Source organism: Sardina pilchardus, chromosome 21, assembly GCF_963854185.1.
Source record: "Sardina pilchardus chromosome 21, fSarPil1.1, whole genome shotgun sequence".
In the NCBI taxonomy this organism is placed as follows: Eukaryota; Metazoa; Chordata; class Actinopteri; order Clupeiformes; family Clupeidae; genus Sardina; species Sardina pilchardus.
The window spans coordinates 23447141-23463933 of record NC_085014.1 but is presented as its reverse complement, the minus strand read 5'-3'; the positions used below and the strand labels follow the sequence as shown (position 1 = coordinate 23463933).

At 43.2% G+C, this 16793-nt stretch overlaps 2 protein-coding genes across 2 annotated transcripts; both read left to right on the top strand.

Annotated features, from left to right (window-relative positions):
• The first annotated feature begins 3331 nt into the window (after nt 1–3331).
• LOC134069080 (ubiquitin-conjugating enzyme E2 K) lies at nt 3332–6532 on the top strand. The gene is made up of 7 exons (XM_062524939.1): nt 3332–3624; nt 4673–4766; nt 4977–5035; nt 5250–5332; nt 5489–5588; nt 6011–6139; nt 6274–6532. The coding sequence occupies exons 1-7, from the start codon at nt 3562–3564 to the stop codon at nt 6346–6348; spliced, it is 603 nt and encodes a 200-aa protein (XP_062380923.1). The 5' UTR covers nt 3332–3561; the 3' UTR covers nt 6349–6532.
• A 4297-nt stretch (nt 6533–10829) lies between these two features.
• On the top strand, nt 10830–15359 carry LOC134068914 (neuronal acetylcholine receptor subunit alpha-9-II). Its single transcript, XM_062524727.1, has 5 exons — nt 10830–10971; nt 11819–11973; nt 12873–13053; nt 13434–13785; nt 14160–15359. The coding sequence occupies exons 1-5, from the start codon at nt 10864–10866 to the stop codon at nt 14951–14953; spliced, it is 1590 nt and encodes a 529-aa protein (XP_062380711.1). The 5' UTR covers nt 10830–10863; the 3' UTR covers nt 14954–15359.
• Nucleotides 15360–16793: the final 1434 nt, after the last annotated feature.

Sequence of the window (16793 nt, the reverse complement as noted above, 5' to 3'; positions counted from 1 at the left end):
CCTGACATTTAAAACGAGATACTTAGAACTTTGGAAGTGCACAGGAAGTTTATTAAAAAAGACTGTTTATTCAAGCAGTACCTTCATAGAATCTCTCCGCTGGGCGCCATCTTGTGGTGAAGTCGCGATAAGTCGACTGACGAGCACAAACGAACAGGAAAGACAGGGGGACATATTGCAAACATTTTGAGCTTTGTTACTCATCATGCTCATGTAGACAGTATAACTATATATTTCCTATGGAATTACTTTAGCAATATGTTCCCCTGTCCTTCCTGTTCGTTCGTGCTCGTCAGTCGGCTTATCGCGACTTGATTCCAAGATGGCGCCCAGCGGAGAGATTCTATGAAGGCACTGCTTGTAAACAGTCTTTTTTTAATAAACTTCCTGTGCATTTCCAAAGTTCTCAGTATCTCGTTTTAAATGTCCGGACCCTCAGAAGTCTACCAATGCAGTGTGGAGTTACTTGGGACCTTTTTAATGGTTTAAAAATAGCGATTTAGCTGCATAGGCTACGTAATGCCCAATCTAATAGCTTCAAGCCTACTGTAAGCTAGGCTGAAAACGGAGGAGTTCAGAATGCTGGGGGTGAGTGAAAGTGCGTCTAAAACACGTGTGAGTACACCTTAACATGTTTCGGTACCGTTAAGCTCAATTTCACACCGGAATTCTCCTTTAAGATACAGCAGGTTCCTAACACATGTGTTTGAACTTTGGTTAAATAGATGAAGAATAGACTGCGTTCAGGTTTGGGTGATATATCCCCTACATGTATTTTAAATTATATATGCTAAATATTTTTTCAATTTGTAATAGGCCCTAACAATGGTTATGCAATTTGTATCAAAACATTGTTTTGCATGATACATTGCATGCATTCAATACGCATATTTTTTGCATTTTAGAAATACTTGATTCATAATATACTTCCAAAAACTGTATACATAATGATGTCACATGTATGAATATGCATGCATCAATCTGCATGCTTGTCTCTATTACTGTCCCTTCCCCTCCCCCTTTTTTAATAACAAATATACTGTACAAGGTTGCTATGAGGTGGAACTGGCTATTTGATACAATTCTGCCATGTACCTGAGCTGAAACTGAGTGAGGGGTCAGGCAGTATGCCAAGGTTTCTGAGAAGCGGATTTGACACCATTAACGTTCCGACCGAAAGTTATGAGATTTAGGGGTAATGAGAAGGAGGAGTTCTGTTTGATCGGAGTTGACTTTTAAGTTATCGTGCATCCAGAGCTTCAAGTCAGATAGGAAGTCAGTGAGTGGACAGGGAAGAGGGTCAGTGGGGGAGGATGCAGTGAGATATAATTGGATGTCATTGGCGTAGCATGGAATTGAAGGCCATGTCTAATTAAAATGCTTGTGCATGAACTAAAGCCATCATGTGGCATGTGACTGATCTACCTACTTGTGCTTAGAATCTTGCTTGTGGTATCACATTTGCAAATAGATATGGTATAGCTATTAAGCTAGCATTAGTTTGACTTTAGACTTTGCACTTAGGCTTAGCCCAGCATTTAAATCAGGGCCTCTCTTTGGCGGTTGGTCATGTGGGTGTGTAGTCCTCTTTTTCAACACTTTTCTGTTTTGTCCTGGATGAGGGTGCCCCATGCCATCCACAGGCCTTTTTGCCTGTAAGAGTTGCACAACCAGAAACGAACAATGGTATGACCTAGGCCATTGCTCACATTCGATTCCGTCTACCACTTTGGAGAGGTGCTCTCTTCAAGGATGAATCCCGGTTTTCACTGTACATGGCAGATGGCAGACAGCATGTACAGCGCCGTGTGGGTGTGCGGTTTGCTGATGTCAACATTATGGATCGAGTGGCCCATGGTGGCGGTAGGGTTATGGTATGGGCAGGTGTGTGTTATGGACACATTTATTGATGTGCATTTTATTGATGCCATTTTGAATGCACAGAGATACTGTGATGAGATCCTGAGGCCTATTGTTGTGCCACTCATTCATGACCATCACCTCCTGTTGCAGCATGATAATGCATGGCCCCATGTTGCAAAGATCACATGCACACAATTTCTGGAAGCTGAAAACATCTCAGTTCTTGCATGGCCAGTTTACTCACCGGATGTCACCCATTCAGCATGTTTAGGATACTCTATATCATACATATACAACAGCAGTTCCAGGTCCAGCCAATATCCAACAACTTCGCACAGCCATTGAAGAGGAGTGGACCAACATTCCACAGGGCACAACCAACAACCTGATCAACTATATGCAAAGGAGATGTGGGAGGAAAATAGTGGTCACACCAGATACTGACTGATTTTCGAACCCACCCAGACACCCCAATACAGTGAAACTGCACATTTTACACCTGTGCAATAATCATGCTGTGAAATCAGCATCTTGATATGCCACACCAGTGAGGTGCACGGATTATCTGGGCAAAGGAGAGTAACACAGATTTAGACAGATTTGTGACCTATTTCTCTCAATATTTGAGAGAAATATGCCTTTTGTGATGAATGCGGGCAAAAACAAAAGTGTTGCGTTTATATTTTGTTCAGTGTAGAATATATGGTGATGCATTACTGGAATGTAACAGTGGAATCAACAGATACATTTTCTTTTTCAGATTCTTCTTCCTACAGTACTTTCTCTCAAGGGTCATCATGCTGGACTGGTGTCTATTTCAGGATGACCATGTCTTGTTGTTTTTGGCACACTTTCTTGCTTGTCAGAGGTACAGTATGCAGGCAGCAGAAAAGATCAAGCAAACATATTGTAGTGTCAGGTTGTATCTTTGGCTCTTTGCCGTTCATTAAGACACTTGGCAAACACATTCAGACACTCATAACAGATGGCAGGTTGGCACAGGTTTGCATGAGACAGAGGGCAGGGGTAGAAAAGACCCCAATACATAAGGAAAACTACATTGGGTGTACATAATATGACACTGACTAACAGAAAATACACACTAATATTAATTAAAGAGGGAAGCTATATGACAAATAAAATGCAACACTTAGAATTTAGACATTAAGGTTCCCACTTCTAAACTCCCCACTTCCGAAGTGAGAGCGTTCATTATGTTGAATGATGCAAAAATACACTCCTGGGAGCTCTCCCAAAGCCCCCACTTCAAACTGGGAAGCTCCCAGTTCAAGTGTGACGCTGCGGCATGGTGGTTTCCAGAGTCAACATAATAGCTTTTACTGTCAATGCACAATAGGCCAGGTAGGGGTGTCAGGGGGTATCATCAGAGGTGTTACCATGTGACACCCACTACAATAGATGGCGCTATTGTTGTTGCTTCAGTTAACCTTCTTTCACTCACCGAAACCAATGAAGAAGTGGTCGTATCACAGGGGTTCGAAACGTAGAAATCCTGCATCTTCGGTGATTTTACGGTGACAGACTGAAGGGGTGACAGACACTTGGATAGAGATAAAGTGAGAGGGGGGTTCCTCCTAGTCTGTCACCTAAACGTGTTTTCAGGCCGAATTCCAACGACGCCCTACTCGCGGACTCCATTCTGATTTCACACATCAAATAACGTTACGCGGCGGCATCATGGCCTACATAGCTGTCCAAAGGATAAAAAGGGAATTTAAAGAGGTTCTGAAAAGCGAAGAGGTAAGACAGCGATTGTATCTCGTGGAACACAACATCCGTAACCCAACTTGGCCACGGGCCATGTTTGGTTGACTCCAAAACAAACGCTATGCTATGTTGTCTGTTTGCTAAGTGGCTAGATAGCTAGCTAGCGCTTCCAAAAAGCCGATGTTTTTCAACTTGTAACATTGTAGCCAAAAGTATCCGTAACCTTACTATCATAGTAATACAATGTTGCAAGGTAGGCCTGCTGGAGGTCGATCGGTATAATCTAATACAAAGGTCAAAATTGTACATAACTTGCTTGAATGAATTGAATTTCCCAATGTTCGCTGCAGAAACGGACAACTTCATACGAAGACCATTAACACGACGTTGACATTAGCTTGATGCTAAGATCCAATATATTAAGTTAAAGCTATTCCTTGTAATCTGTAATAATAACATCCTTACCTTGCTAGCTAACAGCGACAGAATCTATGTCATGTACTAGTATATCGCTGGACCAGTGTTTACAAATGACACAAATGTAGTTACTAGAGAGTGCAGCTAAGATTGGCTAACCCATAGGAAGCACTTTCGAGGAACGTGGCCCTAGTCTAGCCTGCGTTGTTTTCTTGTAATGATACACATTTAGCAGGTTGATGTCAACATTTTAGCGAGGGCCATCCATACTCTACTATGCAGGCTATGATATTTGGAATTCCTTTGAGCAGCCCATGAACTTGCTTTTTGATTCTGAAGAGCCACGATGTACTTGACAATCGGGGGGCCTTGCCCCCTAAACCACAGAACAGGTAGCTCACTGATTGTGCTTCTATTGATCAGAAGGCATATTTAATCACAGTTCTTGATGGTTGATCTATCACAGTTTTTTAATCACTCATTAATCGTTCATTGCTCAAGACACTGTGGGTTTACATGTGATCTTGTCTTACTGAAGAAACCTTTACTTAACCCTAAAGTAGAGGTTCCTATCCTAAATAGTTTTCACTCATGGCCATACACATTTGAACTAATTTCCCTGTCTGCTCACTTTGTAACATTATATCCTATATTGTCTGCATAGACGAGTAAGAACCAGATCAAGGTGGACCTAGTGGATGAGAACTTCACAGAACTGAGAGGAGAGATAGCAGGACCCCCAGACACACCCTATGAAGGTAAATTGATCTCAATCACATCATTCTTTTCAAAAGACTGACACCACACCCAAGCCATCATGAACTATATCATTTATCTACTGAATGTTGGTTCAATGTGTTTACTGTTACAGTTATAGGATTAATTTGTGGTCATCCCATGAATACCAATGCATTATTCTTGGTCTGATCCAACCTCTCTCTTGCTCCCTATTTATCTTTTGTCTCTAGGAGGTAGATTTCAGTTAGAAATCAAAATTCCAGAAACGTATCCATTCAATCCACCAAAGGTAGGCTTGCCTCGCTTGTCTGTGGCATGTGTGGTCTTTCCAGTTTGACCTGATTTACAGATGTAAGATTGCACAAGGGAATTAGCTCTAGCACGGCTGAAACTCTAAATAGGATTTAGTGTAATGCTACATCCAAGTTAACTTCCGAGTCTTTATAAGAATGAAGTAATGAAATGATGGTCATTGGCTTCACCCGGCTTCACTTCTTACGTAGGTGCGATTTATCACAAAAATCTGGCATCCCAACATCAGCTCTGTCACCGGTGCCATATGCCTGGACATCCTCAAAGACCAGTGGTGAGTGGACTCTCACCAGCTCGCACACAATTAACCAGATCTAATGAACATGTTTTTATCACAAGAACACCTAATGAAAGATGGTGATAGTGACGTGTGCTTCCTGTGCTCTAGTGAGATGTAATTAAGAGGGGGGTTCATGTTGTTTGGTTGCAGGGCGGCAGCCATGACACTTCGGACGGTGCTGCTTTCGCTACAGGCTCTACTGGCGGCAGCGGAGCCAGACGACCCACAGGACGCTGTGGTTGCCAATCAGGTCAGTTGCCTTGTTATGATTAAGTGACCTGTACACCTCAAGAGTTTGGCCTATGTAATTGAGTCTGCGGTAATCCAAAACAGTTTATGTGAATGGATTATGGAAAATAGGAAATAGGATGTGTTCCAAGGTGTTCAAGACGCGATTTACATAATGACACATTTGCCTTTCATGGCACACCCAAGGTGGCTTCACAAATAACAGATCCAACAATTAGATAGATCCAAAATAGATATAAAAATATGCTTCTTAAAGTACAGTAACTGTGTGATTAATTGAATGAAAATAGCATCTGATGGCAATGGGTATTCCGATTTCGAAATTTGGAACGGATTCTGAGCCAGATATGAGGATTGTCCTGCTTGTGGTGGTTGTCATTTGGTGGTTTCTACTAATGTCCTTCTCTTTCCTGCTTTCTCCAGTATAAGCAGAATCCAGAGATGTTCAAACAGACGGCTCGGCTCTGGTCGCACGTATACGGCGGCGCTCCCGTCTCCAGTCCAGAATACACACGCAAAATAGATAAACTCTGTGCAATGGGCTTTGACAAAGTGAGTGTGTTTACGGAACAGTTTGAAGAAACTGATGACTAAATTGAGTTCAGCAAAGGTGTATTCAATTGTTAAATGGGGGTGTTTGTGATAGGTGGGCTGATTTGAAGATTGTTTGCTCTCGCTTCTTGCAGAATGCAGTAATAGTGGCGCTGTCATCGAAATCCTGGGATGTTGAGACGGCAACAGAACTCCTGCTTAGCAACTGATTCCAGTCTAAGAGTCTACCTGCCTGCACCTACCCTAAGATCACCACCATCCTCCTCATCTCCACCATTCTCCTCAACTCTCTCTCACTCGCTCTCTCTGTTGCTCTCTCTGTCGCTCTCTCTCTCTCTCTCTCTCTCTCACACACACATACACACACACACACACACACACACACAACACAAACATTCTTTCCACTGTCTGAGCCCTTGATCAGGTCCCAAGGCAAAAGCCCCCATATTCTCACAACCATCTTGCAGTGTCAACATTAAGTTATATACACACACACACATCCACACACACACATCCACACACACACACACACACACACACACACACACACACACACACACACACACACACACACACACACCAGTAGACATATTCCAGGGTTCACCTTCCCTGGACTCTACTGTTCTCTTCCTCATATCTTTCTTCTCCCGACATATCCCCACACATGGGCATTTGACACTTTTCCCTAACTAGATATGGCTTCGCTCTCCCCTGTACGTACATACACACACACACACACACACACACACACACACACACACACACACACACACACACACACACACACACACACACACACACACCACACACACACACACACACACACTCAAAAACGCACAGTCTATTCCGTTTTCCTAATTTTACCTGGACTGGCCATTTGCCTTTTGCGTTCTTTTGAAACCATTCCTCTCCAGTATGCAGCTACTTCTGTTGCGTTTGTTTTTTTCCATTCCGACCACACTCTCTCCTCTTACCTTTGTGTTGGTGCCAGGTGACTTCACCAAGCATCTTTTTTTTAAAATAATTTCCATTTTCCCATGACCTCCTCTCCCTACCTCTTTTATGCACAGTCATCCTTATCTACCCCCCAAAAACTCCCTTTTTTTTATTTGGAAGAATTCGGACTCCCACTTTTAAGCAAACAGATAATGTAAAGAAATGATCTCATCATCCCCACTGTTCACCAACAGCATAGCCTGAACCAACCAAGACTGGATTATTAAAGAAAACAAAAAGAGAATAATGATTCCAAACCCACAGAACTATGTCTTGAAAAAGAAAAAAAAAGATTTCATCTGTAAATAATGCTATTAAAGTCTGTATAAATGAAAAACAAGGATATGTGGGAAATCATTGGTTAAAATAGTTCCATGTAAATCTGTTCAGTTTTTGTTGTGTTGGCCCAGCGTTGTTTACAAGAGACTTTGTGTCAAAGCAGCTTACTGGAGTTCCTGAGTGTGAACTGCTTAAGAACTAGCCTCTGGTGACCAAGGCTAAAACAAAATGGACTGGACGAAACGCTCTGGGGAAACCAACTGGGGAAGGGAGGCTGCCCTCCTGCCCTTTCTAGTAGTAGTATGAACATTGTAAATAACAGGATGCCAAATTATGCTCCCTTGCCACTATTTAACGATGATTGTAGTGCTACAAGGTTCATGACCCCCAGGTCTTAAGACTGTGAAAAGAAGCAGTGTGAATTGAAGGCAGCATAGTTAGGGAAGACCCCCCGAAACAGTTGCTTTTGGTTTCATTGAGTTCATTTACTGTCATCGTTATCATGAAATGGTATGTATATGAAATATACATAAATATTTTAGAGAATGACGACTGCATACATTGTGTTTATGTTTCTCTCTCTTTCTATGGTGTTTGTGTGTGCATCTTTAAAATAAGTGTGCTTGTGGCATTCCCTGTTAGAGCTGGAGTGTGGCTAATTTAGTGTGGGACTTGGAAATGAAATTCCAGTGGGAATTTCTGTTGCAGCTGAGCCTGAGAAAGTAGAACAAGCAAATTAATGAAGATCAGAGAGTTTGGGCATGGTGTGTGTGTGCGTGAGCGAGCGTGCGAGAAAGAAAGAGGGAGCGAGGGGGAGCGAGCGAGTGAGCAAGCAAGCATGAAATAGATGGGACGTGTTGCAATGTTGCTTGTGTGTGCGGTGTAAAATGTCTTGATAGGGGGAAAAAAAGGTTTTAATTGCTGAAAGATGAGCCATTGATTTCTATTTGCCTGTTCTAGGCAGAAGAGGACTTTTAAGACATGAGAAGTGCTGTTACATATGCAGTCATTCATCTGTACACAGATTCAAGGAAACCAGTAGCAGATGGTGGCGATAGGGTGCATGTAGTGGTTGAAACGCTTCCAGAAGTCATTCCCGGGCCCTTCCTCTGGCAAGATAAAAGATCACGCAAGTGTGGAGTGATGCCTTAAAAAATGTTGAGGCTCCTTTTGCCTTCGACACACACAAATGTCTTTTAGATGTTATATTTACAGAGCATCTCTACATCCAACAGAAAGGCAGAAAAAAGAATGCAAAGGGAATGAACAACCCGCTCCGGCCAGACTTAATGGGTTCATTACGGATCTCGCCACGGCGGCAGGCTTGGCACAGGCCACAGAGAGGGAGGGAGAGATGCAGTATGAAGGGCAGAGCTCCAAAGACTTCCCAGTGGCCCAATGTTGCTATCCCATGCTGATAAAACACCTGCTATCGTGATACTGCCCAGCTTGGGGTTCGAGTTACATACCAACACCGACAGCAACAAAAGCCCGTTTTGTACCTTCCCTTTTTGGGTGATGAGTATCTCTGGATCAGCGCTCGAATGGGTTTTAATCTCAGTGGTGACGGAGACATTGGAAAGTGCTTGGGGAGGTCTGTCACGCCTTTACACATTCCTTGCATTTTTAAGCAGGACAACCTGAAGATGTAATATTTTGTTTTGCCAAAAATACATTTATTTCAGAACATGATTACAAATACTCAACAGTTGTACAGTTTTGTGCATAATTCTATTTTGGATTTAAACAAGTAAAAAAAAAAAAAGAAAATGAAAATGGATTGAATATCATATTAAGAGCTGCACATTATGTTGTCATGTTACCCTGATAATTGAAATCCATTTTTTCAAGTTGTCTTCTCACAGTATTAGGCCTAAATTGAGAGAACATCTTATCATGTATTCATATCAACTTAATATCAGACATGGGTTTAAGAATCAATGCACACTGCACAATAATAAATGCCTTGCTGTTGCTGTTGGGTAAAGATAGACTACTTGACCGGCGGCAATGTTGGCCATAGCCTACTTCAGGTAAAGTGTGTGACCCTTCTGAACCCTGTGTTCCCCATACAATAGAAGATATCACGTTCAAGTGTACTTAAAGCTAAGTGTTATTTAAGCATTGCTGAGGCTTCACAAATGATCATCACGTGATACCAGGTTTTCTTTACACCACCACCAGGCATTCAAATGGCTCGACAGTAAAATATGGCTTTTCTGACATCATTAGTGTCAACGACTTATCCGTTCATCTGTTATATTACCTCCTTCTCTGATGCAGTGAGCCCACCTGCCAAGCAGCTGACTGACGGCTCAATAGCCGCAATGCTCGATGAGGCGATGTGGTTCAAGGGCGTCCAGTTTCCTCCGGTGGTATGTGATAGCCCGGGCTCCTGTTCCGTGTCTGCGCCCAGCTTGGCTGGACCAACTGCCAAGCGTTAAAAACGGCCCGTGTGAGCGCGCGGACACAGGCAAACGGAAACCGCTCTTCGGGATTTAGGAGGGAATTGAGTTTAATTGGGGTTGAACGCGCAGCATGAAGTTCGGCTGTTCTCACGGGAGTCAGTAGCCTAAAACGCTCCGTAGGCTTTGGAATTCTGATTGAAGGGTGGTTTTATTTTACTTATTAAAAAAAATGCAAAGGACAGTCTTGTATATTTATTTTGCCATGGTGATGCTGGAAGGTAAGTCTTCATAATAAGATACGAAAAAGTCTGGGTGCCCCTTTTGGCCTCCTTTGATTGCATGCCAATTACAGTAAATGAAAAGCAATGTAGCCTACTGCACTGTTTAGTGTTTATACAACGAAATGTTTTAAAAGAAGGAACAGCATTTTAAATCTGCTCTGTGCTCTGTTGGATGCAGGCCTATGCGTTAAGCTTACTGAATATGCATTAGAAGTTGTTGAAATATTGGCAAGATAATGGTGTGATGTAGAACTTTTAAAATGTAGCTTACTGTTAATGCTTGGCTCATAAATAAACAGCTGCTTATTATATTTCAAAACAATAGCAAATGCAGAGTCCACATTAAAATACAAGCTACATAGCAGAATTCCCTCTTTGTTTATTTTTTGCACATTTGTAAATACAAATGCAAAGATAATTAACAAAACTGTACATTATCTGTTTTTATTACCTTGTTTAGGAGTTAGAGTATGTTACTATGTAAACTTCTCCCCGTCAAAGTCCCCATCATTTGATATTCTTTAAGCAGAATTTATAGGCTATATTGCAATCCTCAGTATGACACTCTTGTGTTTGCCTACCCTGAATAAGGCAGGTGTATTTCATCAAGGTCACCAGCCATAATTAATTAAAACAAGTCAATGTGTTACACACCATTAGGCTCACTTTTGGTTTTATTAGGATTTCTGAGAACAAGTATTTCATTCTTTCTCCATACACAGTGGCAAGCTCTGCGAAGGGCTTTTATGCTCAGAAGCTGATGAGTGACTTGATGGAGAACTACTCCAATGCTCTGCGGCCAGTGGAGGACACTGACAAGGCACTTAACGTCACTTTGCAGATCACCCTGTCCCAAATCAAAGACATGGTGAGTGTGCTAGATCGCCGCCATCACAGTGTTCTAGATAACCTTGTGGCCCCTCTCTCTCTCTCTCTCTCTCTCTGTGGCTCGGTGAGGGGGATCAGATCGCGTGCTGCCGCAGGGTGCTGTAGACAAAGCACTGCTCCTGATAAGGATCTCTGCTCTCTTGACCTCTTGTCCTTCAGGGCAGTCCATCATTGTTCTGTCACTCTCTCAGTCCTCTCTCTTTCTCACTCTCCCTCCCCCTGGGTCTTCTGTTTTTCTGATTTGATGCCATTCTGTTGTGCAGACACCCTCCTTACCGATGTGTTCGTGCATACTCAGGTAGCTTGACCTTGTGTGTGTGTGTGTGTGTGTGTGTGTGTGTGTGTGTGTGTGTGTGTGTGTGTGTGTGTGTGTGTGTGTCCTATTACGCAGGGGTGGCAAAGGGAGGGGGGTTGTTGACTGTCCTTCTCTACTTGCCCTTGCTAAGCTTTGTGTCAGCCTCTGACAGTGATATGCCCCCTTCCCCTCCCCTAGTCTGTTTGTCCACCTAATATGAACGGCGAGGTCTGAGTTTCACTCTCGTCTGTCTGACCTCATACCGAGACTTCGATTACGTCAAGATTAAGATTAACTTTCTGTGTGTGTGTGTGTGTGTGTGTGTGTGTGCTAGTGATGCAGGCCACTTGATACACTTGTACAGTATCTATGAGGTTTTGAGATTACAGTTGATAGTCACGCCTGCAACCATTCTGACAAACATTTTGTTCTCACTGCTAATCTGTATTTCCTTCTCTCTCTTTCTCTACCCCCCCCCCCCCCCCTCTCTCTCTTTCTGTCTTGTTGTGTCCTTTTTCCTTGTGTTGATCAGGATGAACGGAACCAGGTGCTGATAGCATACCTGTGGATCAGACAGACGTGGCATGACGCATATCTGAAGTGGGACAAAGATGAGTACGATGGCCTGGAGGTCATTCGCATCCCCAGCAGTATGGTGTGGCGACCCGACATAGTCCTCTATAACAAGTACGCCCGTACGTTTGGATGCTGTGCATTGCTCTGTATTGGTCTTTTGCTCGCTCTCGCTCACTCCCTCGCTCTCTCTTTCTCAAACACAAGCACACACACAGACACACACACAAACACTATTCAAATCACTATGTATAACAAGTACAAAAGCTAAAGGTTTTTTTTTCTGTGTAATTGCTGTAACTGATTAAAGTGTGTTGCCTCTCCAACTGTGGCAAATATTCCAATTATGTGTAATAAGCAGTAATAAGCTATTTATTTTCTATACATGCTTGACTGCAAATACACCTACTCACACAAATGCTGTTGGTACAAAACCATAATCAAGCAATTGCACTCTCTCTTACACTCATCATCTCCTCCTGCATCTTCTCCTTCTCTCCTTCCTATATTTACAGTAGATCACGTTAAATCCAGGTTTCTTTTCTGATACAGAATTGAATACAAACATCTAATGGTTAGGCTGTTTTCACCAGCGACTCTCTGCATTACAAATGGAAGACACTAACATGGCTTAGAAGGATATGCTTGAGTACCAAAACATAATGATCTGTTCACAATTCACACTCTTATCATCCTTGTCATTTCTGTCTACTTCATTACACTGTTGAAGTATTCTAGGTATTCTAGCCTATGCTCTGTTGTCTGGCCACGCACACACACACACACACGCACACACACACACACACACACACACACACACACACACACACGCACACACTCACACACTCACACACTCACACACACACACTATCCGCATATTCACACGCGTAAGATCTTTGCTCTGGCTGTAGCAGATAAGTTGGCTCACAGCCTGGAACAGAACGGAATCTCTGCTGACCGGCCAGCCCTCCCACAGGCTCTCACTCACTCTCTCCGGCTCTGTTTGGCCCCAGGGCGGACGACGAAGACTCGGGCCCACTGGACACCAACGTGGAGTTGAGATACAATGGGGAGATTATCTGGGATGCGCCGGCCATCACTAAGAGCTCCTGTGTCGTGGACGTCGCTTACTTCCCCTTTGACCATCAGCAGTGCAATTTGACCTTCGGATCATGGACTTACAATGGAAATCAAGTGAGGAAATCCCCAAACTCTTACACACATTTATATACAATTATGTAATACACTAACTGTAAAATCACTACACTGTATGTTAGATGAGCAGAAACAAAACTTCTTTAACAAATATACTGTAATACATTCATAATACATAATACATAAAACGTAATGAAGAGGTGAAACATTTACAGGATTATGTTGATCACATCAAATCAAATTACTGAAAATATTGTAATAGTATTATGTCGTTAAGCAACTGGTGTTTGCCATCTCCTATTGTCTGGAGTTGAGGCTGTTCAGGTGGTCAAACACAACTGTATAATTTCACATACAAATGTGTTATATTAGACATTCCTTATACCGTTAATGGTTTTTGAAACCCGGACATGCCGCAGGTGGACATCATCATGGGGATGAGCAGCGGCGACCTGTCGGACATGGTGGAGAACGTGGAGTGGGAGTGCCACGGCATGCCGGCGGAGAAGAGCGTCATCATGTACGGCTGCTGCGCCGACCCGTACCCGGACATCACGTACACGGTGCTGCTGCAGCGCCGCTCGTCCTTCTTCATCTTCAACCTGCTGCTGCCCTGCTTCCTCATCTCCTTCCTGGCGCCGCTCAGCTTCTACCTGCCCGCCGACTCCGGGGAGAAGGTGTCGCTCGGCGTCACCGTGCTGCTCGCCCTCACCGTCTTCCAGCTCATGGTGGCCGAGAGCATGCCGCCCGCCGAGAGCATGCCGCTCATCGGTGTGTTTGTGTGTGTGTTTGTTTGTCTGTGTGTGTGTGTGTGTTTGTTTTTGTTTGTGTGTTTGTGTTTGTTTGTTTGTTTGTTTGCCTGTGTGTGTCTCTGTGTGTGTGTGTGTTTGTTTTTGTTCGTGTGTGTGTGTGTGTGTGTGTGTGTGTGTGGTTGACCATTAGTATCTAAAACCATGATGCGTTTAGAGTCTTAACTATTAAGAAGACATACTGTATGTTTAATTGGCCGTCTATTTTTAGATGCTCATGCAGGGACATTTGCAACAATTCATGAATAGTTATAGATAGTGATTTAGACTGCGTTTTGATTATAATTGAGGGATGCAACTTCCTGCTCCTCTGTTTGTTGTGGTCTCTTTCAACAGGGAAGTACTACATTGCAACCATGACGATGATAACAGCGTCCACCTCACTGACCATCTTCATCATGAACATCCACTTCTGTGGGGCTGAAGCCAAGCCTGTTCCTCAGTGGGCCAAGGTCCTCATTATAGACTATATGTCCAAGATCTTCTTTGTGTATGAAGTAGGGGAGAGCTGTTCCTCCCCGAAGGAGGAGACCCAGGAGGACCACCACCACCACCACACCCACAACCAAAGCCAAACGCGCTACCACAACCGGCTGCACCACAAGCACAAAAACCACCAGCCGCAACAGACTCAGAACAACCAGTCGTGTCCTCAGCCCAACGGCATACTGAAGGGACCCACGGGGCCAGCACACACGGGTGGAGGACGCTACCTAAAGTCCTGCTCTCGCCCTCTCCCCAACATCCCCGAGGAGCACAAAGATCTTCCCAGTTCCAAGCCCCAGGTCTCACAGACCTACGAGGGCTTGGAGTCTAAGAGCTGCCTGAAGGAGGCTCCAACGCCATGCTGTCCCGATGAGGAGAAGCCCGCCGCCTTCTCCACCTGTCGCTCCTGCCGATTCCGCTGTCACCATGACGGCAGAGACGGAGGGCTGCTCCTGGGGGACAACTCCAAGCTGGTGTACAACGTGGAATACATCGCCAACTGTTTTCGTGAGCAGCGGGCCACCAGCATCAAGGTTGCCGAGTGGAAGAAGGTTGCTAAGGTGATGGACAGGGTTTTCATGTGGATATTCTTCGCCATGGTCTTCCTCATGAGTATCATCATCATGGGGAAAGCTCCCCAATGAGCAGTCCATACATGTCACTCATGGAAAAACACTGAATGTTTTAGTGCCCCTGCAAGCCTAGTTTGTACAAACAAAGCCCCATACAACATCTAACCTCATCTACATGGTAAGTACAGTGTACCCTCCTATTGTGCGCTGACACTTGGCACTCTGGCACTCACTTTGTGGAAGCATAAGTATTAGCTTTCTGTGCTTACAACTAAAGTGGTGCCACAAAGTCCTTTAGAATGTCTTTTTTTTTTAAATAGATTATTTCAATGTCTTGATTATTTCCTTAAGCAATTGTTCTATTGTTTTCATGTTCTATTGCCTTAATCATATTTATGTTTTGAATGTTAACTTTGAGTGAGCCTTACAGTACACCTAGAGATATAAAAACACCAAAGATTCTTTCATTATTGGCAAATGTAAGGTACGTGTACAGAGTGTTTGTATATATTTGAAAGTTTATATTTTCACTCAGTAAATAAAAGATACTTTTTACTCAACAACATTTTGCTTTGTTCAAGAGTGTACACACACAGACACACGCATAAACAAACAAACAAATGAACATCATTTATTTTGTGATTAATAAAGTAACCATCCATCTTGTAACTATCTTTCTAAACAAACCATTGGTAATATTCTCTTCAGTCATCTAGTCAGTGTTAACATGGAAGAGGGTAAAATATGACTTGTGGATGGACGGCCATATCTCATTTCTCTGTCTGAAATCAGACACCAACCCTGGATTACAAAGGGCTCTCTCTGCCTTCCGAGCCAGGAATTATTTTTCTCTCAAAATAATTAGCTGCATTGTTAATGATTGGTGATGACTTGGTGTTCCGGCTGGGCAAATGGAAGATGTAAGGCAATATGCAGGACCATCAATTATGCAGTTCAGAGCCCCTCTGTGTCCTAGCTCAATCAAGGTGACGTATGCCACCCTTGTGTGGCAGTGGCGTACGCGCAATTCAATTAGGTTCAGGTCAGTATGTGCTCTTTCCTGGTGTATATGTTGTAATGCATGCAACCGAGGCTGCCACTTAGGCCTAATAACAACCATAATTGCTAGGTCCTTTTACAGGGGCCGTGTTAGAATAACAACAAATGGCATGTTGGAGGACATTTGTCTTCATTTTATTTAGTGAGAAATGAGTACTGCCAGATCCCTGTTCTATTATTAATATTTATCACTTCTGCCCTTTGTTTTGTCACTGCTGCTGTTTCCTAGTGACCCTGTGCGTCTGGTGCTACCAATGTCACAGAAGTAGGTGCTGGTGACCTCAGATTTCTAAGTAGGCCATGCCCACAGGAGTTGACTAATAAGGACAACACAGAACTGGAGACAGATCTACAACTCATGTGTTAAACTGATTCATTTACCTAAACCTACATACCGTCATTTCCCAACAATTAGCTGTGGCTTATATATTGATTTTGCAAAATGTCTTCAGCTATGAGGTTAATACACAGGGGCAGTTAACATGGTATTAGTATGGTTTTGTTTATTTTAACCTGCATAAAACTCTGTCCTGTGGCTTATACACAATGCAGCTAATACACAGGAAATTACTGTAATACATATTACATATGAACACACTGCATGAACATGAGAATAAAATAAAAACGTTATCCTGAGGAAAAAAAAAAAATCAGATTGGGTTCAAATATGGTCCTGATCTTCAACACTATGAAGACCTCATATTGGTGTGACTTCCATTGACAGTAACCTGGGCACAACCACTTCTCATTAATAGGTTGAGAATATGTTACCCTCGCTTGTACAGCAGAGGGCAGCAACCACCCATGGCCTCACATGAGTGATGCTACCTGAAACCTTAGCATTGCCAACAGC